Below are 12,631 nucleotides of genomic sequence, written 5' to 3'. Positions count from 1 at the left end.
TCACCCGCCGCCATAATACATTATAAAATCAGGAGGAATACCAATCACCCGCCGCCATAATACATTATAATGAAGAGGAATTCCAGTCACCCGCCGCCATAATACATTATAATGAAGAGGAATACCAGTCACCCGCAGTCACGGACGCCAAAGGCACAGAAACAGCAAAGTCCCTGGCTTTCCCATATCAAAGATGGCCGCCACAGTTCAGAGGCTGCAGCGTAATGACGTCAGGGAGTTGCCACACAGGAGGCGCGGCGTGTGTCAGCTGTGTACGGGGCCCCGGATGGGTGAAACCAGTGCGCGAACTGCATAGTTCTGGAGTGATCCCTGTATCCGCCATCACCGAGCGCCGCTGTCCACAGATGGATCTCACTTCTTCTATACACAGAGGTATGTACACACTGACACACACACAGGTATGTACACACTGACACACACACACAGGTATGTACACACTGACACACACAGGTATGTACACACTGACACACACACAGGTATGTACACACTGACACAGGTATGTACACACTGACACACACAGTTATGTACACACTGACACAGGTATGTACACACTGACACAGGTATGTACACACTGACACACACACAGGTATGTACACACTGACGCACACACAGGTATGTACACACTGACACACACACACAGGTATGTACACACTGACACGCACAGGTATGTACACACTGACACACACAGGTATGTACACACTGACACACACACACAGGTATGTACACACTGACACACACACACAGGTATGTACACACTGACACACACACAGGTATGTACACACTGACACGCACAGGTATGTACACACTGACACACACAGGTATGTACACACTGACACACACAGGTATGTACACACTGACACACACACACAGGTATGTACACACTGACACACACACAGGTATGTACACACTGACACGCACAGGTATGTACACACTGACACACACAGGTATGTACACACTGACACAGGTATGTACACACTGACACACACAGGTATGTACACACTGACACACACACAGGTATGTACACACTGACACACACACAGGTATGTACACACTGACACACACACAGGTATGTACACACTGACACACACACAGGTATGTACACACTGACACACACACAGGTATGTACACACTGACACACACACAGGTATGTACACACTGACACACACACAGGTATGTACACACTGACACACAGGTATGTACACACTGACACAGGTATGTACACACTGACACACACACACAGGTATGTACACACTGACACACACACAGGTATGTACACACTGACACACACACAGGTATGTACACACTGACACACACACAGGTATGTACACACTGACACACACACAGGTATGTACACACTGACACACACACAGGTATGTACACACTGACACACAGGTATGTACACACTGACACACAGGTATGTACACACTGACACACACAGGTATGTACACACTGACACAGGTATGTACACACTGACACACACACACAGGTATGTACACACTGACACACACAGGTATGTACACACTGACACAGGTATGTACACACTGACACACACACAGGTATGTACACACTGACACACACACAGGTATGTACACACTGACACACACACACAGGTATGTACACACTGACACACACACAGGTATGTACACACTGACACACACACAGGTATGTACACACTGACACACACACAGGTATGTACACACTGACACACACACAGGTATGTACACACTGACACACAGGTATGTACACACTGACACACACAGGTATGTACACACTGACACACACAGGTATGTACACACTGACACAGGTATGTACACACTGACACACACACACAGGTATGTACACACTGACACACACACACAGGTATGTACACACTGACACACACACAGGTATGTACACACTGACACACACACAGGTATGTACACACTGACACACAGGTATGTACACACTGACACACACACAGGTATGTACACACTGACACACAGGTATGTACACACTGACACACACAGGTATGTACACACTGACACACACAGGTATGTACACACTGACACAGGTATGTACACACTGACACACACACACAGGTATGTACACACTGACACACACACACAGGTATGTACACACTGACACACACACAGGTATGTACACACTGACACACACACACAGGTATGTACACACTGACACACACACACAGGTATGTACACACTGACACACACACACAGGTATGTACACACTGACACACACAGGTATGTACACACTGACACATACACACAGGTATGTACACACTGACACACACACAGGTATGTACACACTAACACACACACACACAGGTATGTACACACTGACACACACAGGTATGTACACACTGACACACACACACAGGTATGTACACCCTGACACACACACACACACAGGTATGTACACCCTGACACACAGGTATGTACACCCTGACACACACACACAGGTATGTACACCCTGACACACACACACAGGTATGTACACACTGACACACACACAGGTATGTACACACTGACACACACACAGGTATGTACACACTGACACACACACACAGGTATGTACACCCTGACACACAGGTATGTACACCCTGACACACACACACAGGTATGTACACCCTGACACACACACACAGGTATGTACACACTGACACACACACAGGTATGTACACACTGACACACACACAGGTATGTACACACTGACACACACACACAGGTATGTACACACTGACACACACACACAGGTATGTACACCCTGACACACACACACAGGTATGTACACACTGACACACACACAGGTATGTACACACTGACACACACACACAGGTATGTACACACTGACACACACACACAGGTATGTACACACTGACACACACACACAGGTATGTACACACTGACACACACACACAGGTATGTACACCCTGACACACACACAGGTATGTACACACTGACACACACACAGGTATGTACACACTGACACACACACACAGGTATGTACACACTGACACACGTGGTTTGCTCTTGTACACTGTGCTGCTCTCCTCCTTGTGTACACAGTAGCTGTCAGTGTGGAGTTGTCTGCACAACCCCGACTGCCGGAGGCTGCGCAGCGTGCACAGTGCACAACCCTGACTGCCGGAGGCTGCGCAGCGTGCACAGTGCACAACCCCGACTGCCGGAGGCTGCGCAGCGTGCACAGTGCACAACCCTGACTGCCGGAGGCTGCGCAGCGTGCACAGTGCACAACCCCGACTGCCGGAGGCTGCGCAGCGTGCACAGTGCACAACCCCGACTGCCGGAGGCTGCGCAGCGTGCACAGTGCACAACCCCGACTGCCGGAGGCTGCGCAGCGTGCACAGTGCAAAACCCCGACTGCCGGAGGCTGCGCAGCGTGCACAGTGCACAACCCCGACTGCCGGAGGCTGCGCAGCGTGCACAGTACACAACACTGCGTTCTACTGTTTACAGGGCATAATGGTGACCGGTAGCAGAGTGAACAATCCACAGGCTATTAGGGTGTTGACAGCAGCACAGAGTATTTCAGTTGATGTGGGCACAGCAATGATTTGCACTTTACCTTTGCAGGACTGCTGAGCAAGACCTGAATTCTCTGGCAGAGGTGAACCGGTCGCTCCCCAGGATGGGTCAGCAGCTCTCCAGCCAGGGCATGATGAACAAACTCCCTGAGAAAGTCATCAAACACGCGAGCCTTGTGCGCGAGAGCGGCTTCCTGACGTACGAGGAGTTCCTGGGGCGCGTGGCGGAGCTTAACGATGTGTAAGAGGAGGGTATACATTGCCCCTGAGCCCCCACAGTAAACTGAGCCCCCACAGTGTGAGCGCTCTAACAGTACAGACCTCCGCAGTGTGACCGCTATTACAGTACAGACCTCCGCAGTGTGACCGCTCTTACGGTACAGACCTCCGCAGTGTGAGCGCTCTTACGGTACAGACCTCCGCAGTGTGAGCGCTCTTACAGTAGAGACCTCCGCAGTGTGAGCGCTCTTACAGTACAGACCTCCGCAGTGTGACCGCTCTTACAGTACAGACCTCCGCAGTGTGACCGCTCTTACAGTACAGACCTCCGCAGTGTGAGCGCTCTTACAGTAGAGACCTCCGCAGTGTGAGCGCTCTTACAGTACAGACCTCCGCAGTGTGAGCGCTCTAACAGTACAGACCTCCGCAGTGTGACCGCTATTACAGTACAGACCTCCGCAGTGTGAGCGCTCTTACGGTACAGACCTCCGCAGTGTGAGCGCTCTTACAGTAGAGACCTCCGCAGTGTGAGCGCTCTTACGGTACAGACCTCCGCAGTGTGACCGCTCTTACAGTACAGACCTCCGCAGTGTGACCGCTCTTACGGTACAGACCTCCACAGTGTGACCGCTCTTACGGTACAGACCTCTGATGATCTCGGGGGAGGGACTGGCGCCTGTTGTCTGTTTTCTGACTCCGCCCCTTCCTACCGCAGTACAGCGCGTCTCGCCGCAGGGCAGGACAAGCATCTCCTCTTTGAAGTGCAGCCGGGATCGGACTCCTCCGTTCTGTGGAAAGTCGTCGTCCGCGTTCTGTGCACTAAGGTGGGTGTGGCCATTCCATGCCGCGTGTATCGGGCTTATATAAGGGGTGTATAGTGCCCTCCTCGCCACCTGTTGTGGGCCCCTCATGTATTATACCGGTATTACATCAGGTACTCCAGTCACATCCAGAGCTGCCGTCAGACGAGCTTCCAGCATTCTATCTGGTTGCTGTGCATTGTGGGAGGTGTAGTGCACTGAACAGCAGGCTGGTAGAATGCAGCGCAGCAGATCGCATTGCTTATGGTTTCCTGACGGAGCTCGGCTTTACTTTACTTGTGTTTAGTGGGCGCCTCATTCAGTGTCTTATTATACTCTAGTCCCGTCCAGAGCTGTAGTCATCATTCTGCTCGGCCCCTGGTGACTGTCACTCGGTATTGTCACAGCAATACTGATGGTTTCCAAGTGATAGCAACCAGAATTGAGAGCCGCTTTGGCAGTGACTAGAGTATAGTCCACGATGTAAACTTGATGTAAATGTCACCTCCTATTAGGCAATCAGGACTTGGCAGTCTTGTAGGGACTACAGGTCTCAGCATGCTGGTCACATTCTTTCCTGTCCAGATTAATAAGACGAGCGCCATCGTGGAGGTGTCCAGGATCATGAACCTCTACCAGTTCATCCAGCTCTACAAGGACATCACCAGTCACACCGCCGCTGTGGGCGCCCAGAGCAGCCAGGCCTCCGAGGAGAACGCCCAGAGCCTGGCACCCCTCTCCTCCTGCCAGGCCAGCATCCTGATGGGCAGGTAATCTCCACACACCCCCCAATCTGCCCCCACACCTCAGCACACAGACAGGCTGCTGCACTAAAGTAAGAGAGGTTTCCACAGCGGGGGAGGGGGGCATAGTATAGCGCCACATGGGGTTATCTCACCTCCTAGTATCTGCACAACTACTCCTATCAGATATAAACCGTTCTCCTACATGTCCACCCTCATATTCTACTACATACGGGCAGTGGGGTGGTTGCGATACCACCCCACTGCGATATATTTTTTTCAGTTACAGCGTATATCGAATAGAAGATTTTTTTTATATTTTAATAGTTCACAATTTTTTGGACGTGGCGATATGTGATATGTTTATTTATTGTTTCTATATTTTATATGTGAAATTAGGAAAGGGGGCGATTTATACTTAATATTTTGTTGTTTTTTTTTTTACTTTTTTTTATTTTTATTACTTTTTATTTACTAACAATTTTTCCCCTTAGGGGCCAGATCCTGGGATCCCTTGTCCTATTCCCCCTGATAGATCTCTGTTGTGGTGACTCGGACCTCGCACTGTCCCTGCTGCCCTGGGCTCTGTGCACACAGCAGGGAGCTGACCACGGGCGGCTTCAGTAGCGTCCTGGCTGCCATGGTAACCGATCGGAGCCCCAGGATTACACTGCTGGGTCTCCGATCCGAAGCTGCCACCAATGAGAAGGAGGGGACCCTGTGGCCACTGCCACCAATGACTTTAATACTGGGGGGGTTGGGGGGGGGGGCTTACTGCGTCGCCAATAAAGATAAGTAACCTTTTAATACAAATACAGGAGGCGGGTGCGGCACCTGAGGGGTTAACTGCTGCGGATCGCAGCGCCGTGTCATAGAGGTCGGGTGCCGACACCTGAGGGGTTAACTGCTGCGGATCGCAGCGCCGTGTCATAGAGGTCGGGTGCCGGCACCCGCCTCCTGTATTTATATTAATGGTTTAGTTATCATCATTGGTGGCAGCAGCGGCACAGGGAGTAGGGAGAGAGTAACTCCTTGTCCCCTGTGCTGCCGAGGAGAACATGGAGTAGTTATATTCTTGTACATAGGAGCAGTATTATAGTAGTTATATTCTTGTACATAGGAGGCAGTATTATAGTAGTTATATTACTGTACATAGGAGCAGTATTATAGTAGTTATATTCTTGTACATAGGAGCAGTATTATAGTAGTTATATTCCTGTACATAGGAGCAGTATTATAGTAGTTATATTCTTGTACATAGGAGCAGTATTATAGTAGTTATATTCTTGTACATAGGAGGCAGTATTATAGTAGTTATATTCTTGTACATAGGAGGCAGTATTATAGTAGTTATATTCTTGTACATAGGAGGCAGTATTATAGTAGTTATATTCTTGTACATAGGAGCAGTATTATAGTAGTTATATTCTTGTACATAGGAGGCAGTATTATAGTAGTTATATTCTTGTACATAGGAGGCAGTATTATAGTAGTTATATTCTTGTACATAGGAGCAGTATTATAGTAGTTATATTCTTGTACATAGGAGGCAGTATTATAGTAGTTATATTCTTGTACATAGGAGCAGTATTATAGTAGTTATATTCTTGTACATAGGAGGCAGTATTATAGTAGTTATATTCTTATACATAGGAGGCAGTATTATAGTAGTTATATTCTTGTACATAGGAGGCAGTATTATAGTAGTTATATACCTGTACATAGGAGCAGTATTATAGTAGTTATATACCTGTACATAGGAGCAGTATTATAGTAGTTATATTCTTGTACATAGGAGCAGTATTATAGTAGTTATATTCCTGTACATAGGAGCAGTATTATAGTAGTTATATTCCTGTACATAGGAGCAGTATTATAGTAGTTATATTCTTGTACATAGGAGGCAGTATTATAGTAGTTATATTCTTGTACATAGGAGGCAGTATTATAGTAGTTATATTCTTGTACATAGGAGCAGTATTATAGTAGTTATATTCCTGTACATAGGAGCAGTATTATAGTAGTTATATTCTTGTACATAGGAGCAGTATTATAGTAGTTATATTCTTGTACATAGGAGGCAGTATTATAGTAGTTATATTCTTGTACATAGGAGCAGTATTATAGTAGTTATATTCTTGTATATAGGAGCAGTATTATAGTAGTTATATTCTTGTACATAGGGACAGTATTATAGTAGTTATATTCCTGTATATAGGAGCAGTATTATAGTAGTTATATTCTTGTACATAGGAGGCAGTATTATAGTAGTTGTATTCTTGTACATAGGAGGCAGTATTATAGTAGTTATATTCTTGTACATAGGAGCAGTATTATAGTAGTTATATTCTTGTACATAGGAGCAGTATTATAGTAGTTATATTCTTGTACATAGGAGCAGTATTACAGTAGTAATATTCCTGTACATAGGAGCAGTATTATGGTAGTTATATTCTTGTACATAGGAGCAGTATTATAGTAGTTATATTCTTGTACATAGGAGCAGTATTATAGTAGTTATATTCTTGTATATAGGAGCAGTATTATAGTAGTTATATTCTTGTACATAGGGACAGTATTATAGTAGTTATATTCCTGTATATAGGAGCAGTATTATAGTAGTTATATTCTTGTACATAGGAGGCAGTATTATAGTAGTTATATTCTTGTACATAGGAGCAGTATTATAGTAGTTATATTCTTGTACATAGCAGCAGTATTATAGTAGTTATATTCTTGTACATAGGAGCAGTATTATAGTAGTTATATTCTTGTACATAGGAGGCAGTATTATAGTAGTTATATTCTTGTATATAGGAGCAGTATTATAGTAGTTATATTCTTGTACATAAGAGCAGTATTATAGTAGTTATATTCTTGTACATAGGAGGCAGTATTATAGTAGTTATATTCTTGTACATAGGAGGCAGTATTATAGTAGTTATATTCTTGTACATAGGAGCAGTATTATAGTAGTTATATTCTTGTATATAGGAGCAGTATTATAGTAGTTATATTCTTGTACATAGGAGCAGTATTATAGTAGTTATATTCTTGTACATAGCAGGCAGTATTATAGTAGTTATATTCTTATACATAGGAGCAGTATAATAGTAGTTATATTCTTGTACATAGGAGGCAGTATTATAGTAGTTATATTCTTGGACATAGGAGGCAGTATTATAGTAGTTATATTCTTGTACATAGGAGGCAGTATTATAGTAGTTATATTCTTGTACATAGGAGCAGTATTATAGTAGTTATATTCTTGTACATAGGAGCAGTATTATAGTAGTTATATTCTTGTACATAGGAGGCAGTATTATAGTAGTTATATTCTTGCACATAGGAGGCAGTATTATAGTAGTTATATTCTTGTACATAGGAGCAGTATTATAGTAGTTATATTCTTGTACATAGGAGCAGTATTATAGTAGTTATATTCTTGTACATAGGAGCAGTATTATAGTAGTTATATTCCTGTACATAGGAGGCAGTATTATAGCAGTTATATTCCTGTATATAGGAGCAGTATTATAGTAGTTATATTCTTGTACATAGGAGGCAGTATTATAGTAGTTATATTCTTGTACATAGGAGCAGTATTATAGTAGTTATATTCCTGTACATAGGAGTAGTATTATAGTAGTTATATTCCTGTATATAGGAGCAGTATTATAGTAGTTATATTCTTGTACATAGGAGGCAGTATTATAGTAGTTATATCCTTGTACATAGGAGCAGTATTATAGTAGTTATATTCTTGTACATAGGAGCAGTATTATAGTAGTTATATCTCTTAAGCTTTCAGACCTTTTTTATTCTTTTAATTTATTTTTGTGTTTTTCATCTCATTTGCAGCCAGTTTTTTGTTTCTTGGCTGACTTTTTTTCCTGTTTTCTAGGGTGAAGCAGCTGACAGATGAGGAAGAGTGTTGTATCTGCATGGACGGGCGAGCTGATCTGATCCTGCCCTGCGCTCACAGCTTCTGCCAGAAATGTATTGACAAATGGTAAGCGTTGGCGACGGTCCACGTGGTGCAGTCATAGGTCTCTTATCTCCTTCCATGTCCTGTAAATACACAGACGACTGGATAGTAAATCTTGGCTGCAGAGAAGATGTCGTCATCCTGTTACCTTCGGAGCTGCATTTCTCTCTCTTGCTGCCTGCAGTCTCCACACCTTTTTGTCTTCTTTTCTGTATTTTGTTGCGTTGTCCTTTTCTTCAGTTTACTTATCTTATGGTGAATTACATCATGTGTTCTGCTCCAGTTCCCCAGAGCTGTAATCATAGCACTACTGATTTCTTGTGCAGTGCATTGTTGAACCACAGTTATGTTCACCTTAGATAATGGTCGGCAATCCAGTGTTTGTGGGGGTAGCCCAGTATATGCCTCATGTAATGGAATGTAGGATCAGGAGATAAGCGGCGCCAGGTGTCCCTATGGCAGTAACCGTGCCGTACATGCTCAGTTGTTTTGAAAAAGCTATTGAATCACATGACTTCAAATTTGATTCAAAAAGCAAGAAGTTTTGCTTTGGCTGTGACTAGAGTGTAAGACTTGATGTAAAGCCAAGTGTATGTGTAGAGTTCCATAGTAACCCTGTGGGTACCTTTTATATCGCACCCTTCAATAACTATACTGACCCCAGGGATGCTGAAGCCTTCGCACCCCTCACCCTATCCTCATTTGTTTTAAAAGATAAAGGGAAGTTGCGAGTATGACAAGTGATTTTGCTGTATATGGGGGGTGATGACAATCACTAATGTGGTGCTCGCAGTTGGGCGTTTTCTAAGGGTTCACGTATTGGAGTCCTTGTCTCACCGTCCTAGGATCGATTTGCAGCCACTACTAGAGGGAGCTCCCTGCATACAAGATTTCACAGCCCCCATAGAGCTCAATTATAACTCTGCATGTAGTGAGCTCCCCCTAGTGGTGACTGCAGGAAGGCAGGACTTTATCATGTGTCCGTCTATGCAGGGGATTTGGAGCTCTGCTTCAGAAAAATGGATCTCCAAGTGCTATAAAGATAAGTTATGAAATTAATTATCTCATCGTTGGACCTTCACTTTAATATTATCGGGTCAGATCTGAAGAAACACGGACTTGAAAAAGAAGTCACTGGATTGATAATTACAACCTTTTCTATCAACAGGAGCGACCGGAACCACAATTGTCCCATCTGCCGCTTGCAAGTGACGGGCACCAATGACTCATGGGTGGTTTCAGAAGCCCCAACGGAGGAAGATGTGGCAAGTTATATACTGAATTTGGCTGACGAGGTTGGGCAGCCCCATGACACCTTCTTCTGATCACATGGTCGGCGTCTTCATTACCACCTGTTTACCAGTGTTTTATCTGCATGATGGACACCAGAGGATGATTATAATGTCCACCTCTGATCAACATGTATAGCTCATAGATAGAATCAGCTTCCATACACAGTGCAGTCACTGTGTACATACATTACTTATCCTGTACTGATCCTGAGTTACATCCTGTATTATACTCCAGAGCTGCACTCGCTATTCTGCTGGTGCAGTCACTGTGTACATACATTACTTATCCTGTACTGATCCTGAGTTACATCCTGTATTATACTCCAGAGCTGCACTCACTATTCTGCTGGTGCAGTCACTGTGTACATACATTACTTATCCTGTACTGATCCTGAGTTACATCCTGTATTATACTCCAGAGCTGTACTCACTATTCTGCTGGTGCAGTCACTGTGTACATACATTACTTATCCTGTACTGATCCTGAGTTACATCCTGTATTATACTCCAGAGCTGCACTCGCTATTCTGCTGGTGCAGTCACTGTGTACATACATTACTTATCCTGTACTGATCCTGAGTTACATCCTGTATTATACTCCAGAGCTGCACTCACTATTCTGCTGGTGCAGTCACTGTGTACATACATTACTTATCCTGTACTGATCCTGAGTTACATCCTGTATTATACCCCAGAGCTGCACTCACTATTCTGCTGGTGTAGTCACTGTGTACATACATTACTTATCCTGTACTGATCCTGAGTTACATCCTGTATTATACTCCAGAGCTGCACTCACTATTCTGCTGGTGCAGTCACTGTGTACATACATTACTTATCCTGTACTGATCCTGAGTTACATCCTGTATTATACTCCAGAGCTGCACTCACTATTCTGCTGGTGCAGTCACTGTGTACATACATTACTTATCCTGTACTGATCCTGAGTTACATCCTGTATTATACTCCAGAGCTGCACTCACTATTCTGCTGGTGCAGTCACTGTGTACATACATTACTTATCCTGTACTGATCCTGAGTTACATCCTGTATTATACTCCAGAGCTGCACTCACTATTCTGCTGGTGCAGTCACTGTGTACATACATTACTTATCCTGTACTGATCCTGAGTTACATCCTGTATTATACTCCAGAGCTGCACTCACTATTCTGCTGCTGCAGTCACTGTGTACATACATTACTTATCCTGTACTGATCCTGAGTTACATCCTGTATTATACTCCAGAGCTGCACTCACTATTCTGCTGGGGCAGTCACTGAGTACATACATTACTTATCCTGTACGGATCCTGAGTTACATCCTGTATTATACTCCAGAGCTGCACTCACTATTCTGCTGGTGCAGTCACTGTGTACATACATTACTTATCCTGTACTGATCCTGAGTTACATCCTGTATTATACTCCAGAGCTGCACTCACTATTCTGCTGGTGCAGTCACTGTGTACAGACATTACTTATCCTGTACTGATCCTGAGTTACATCCTGTATTATACTCCAGAGCTGCACTCACTATTCTGCTGGTGGAGTCACTGTGTACATACATTACTTATCCTGTACTGATCCTGAGTTCCATCCTGTATTATACTCCAGAGCTGCACTCACTATTCTGCTGGTGCAGTCACTGTGTACATACATTACTTATCCTGTACTGACCCTGAGTTACATCCTGTATTATACTCCAGAGCTGCACTCACTATTCTGCTGGTGGAGTCACTGTGTACATACATTACTTATCCTGTACTGATCCTGAGTTACATCCTGTATTATACTCCAGAGCTGCACTCACTGTTCTGCTGGTGCAGTCACTGTGTACATACATTACTTATCCTGTATTATACTCCAGAGCTGCACTCACTATTCTGCTGGTGCAGTCACTGTGTGCATACATTACTTATCCTGTACTGATCCTGAGTTACATCCTGTATTATACTCCAGAGCTGCACTCACTGTTCTGCTGGTGCAGTCACTGTGTACATACATTACTTATCCTGTATTATAC

General features: G+C 44.3%; 1 protein-coding gene across 3 annotated transcripts; it reads left to right on the top strand.

The window, feature by feature from the left end:
* Positions 1 to 260: 260 nt before the first annotated feature.
* On the top strand, positions 261 to 10,882 carry RNF141 (ring finger protein 141). 3 transcript variants are annotated; one of them, XM_040410378.1, is made up of 6 exons: positions 261 to 393; positions 3,615 to 3,806; positions 4,500 to 4,608; positions 5,170 to 5,354; positions 9,232 to 9,339; positions 10,484 to 10,640. In XM_040410378.1, exons 2-6 carry the CDS (start codon positions 3,670 to 3,672, stop codon positions 10,638 to 10,640), a joined length of 696 nt encoding a protein of 231 aa, XP_040266312.1. In that variant the 5' UTR covers positions 261 to 393; positions 3,615 to 3,669. The 3 variants fall into 3 exon arrangements, with proteins under 3 accessions (XP_040266312.1, XP_040266313.1, XP_040266314.1); XM_040410379.1 differs by lacking the exon at positions 261 to 393 and having other exon boundaries at positions 3,619 to 3,806; positions 10,484 to 10,882; XM_040410380.1 differs by lacking the exon at positions 261 to 393 and having other exon boundaries at positions 3,679 to 3,806; positions 4,505 to 4,608; positions 10,484 to 10,882.
* The last annotated feature ends 1,749 nt before the right edge of the window (positions 10,883 to 12,631 follow it).

Source organism: Bufo bufo, chromosome 10 (genome assembly GCF_905171765.1).
Source record: "Bufo bufo chromosome 10, aBufBuf1.1, whole genome shotgun sequence".
Classification (NCBI taxonomy): Eukaryota; Metazoa; Chordata; class Amphibia; order Anura; family Bufonidae; genus Bufo; species Bufo bufo.
This window is presented reverse-complemented; position numbering and strand designations above follow the sequence as displayed.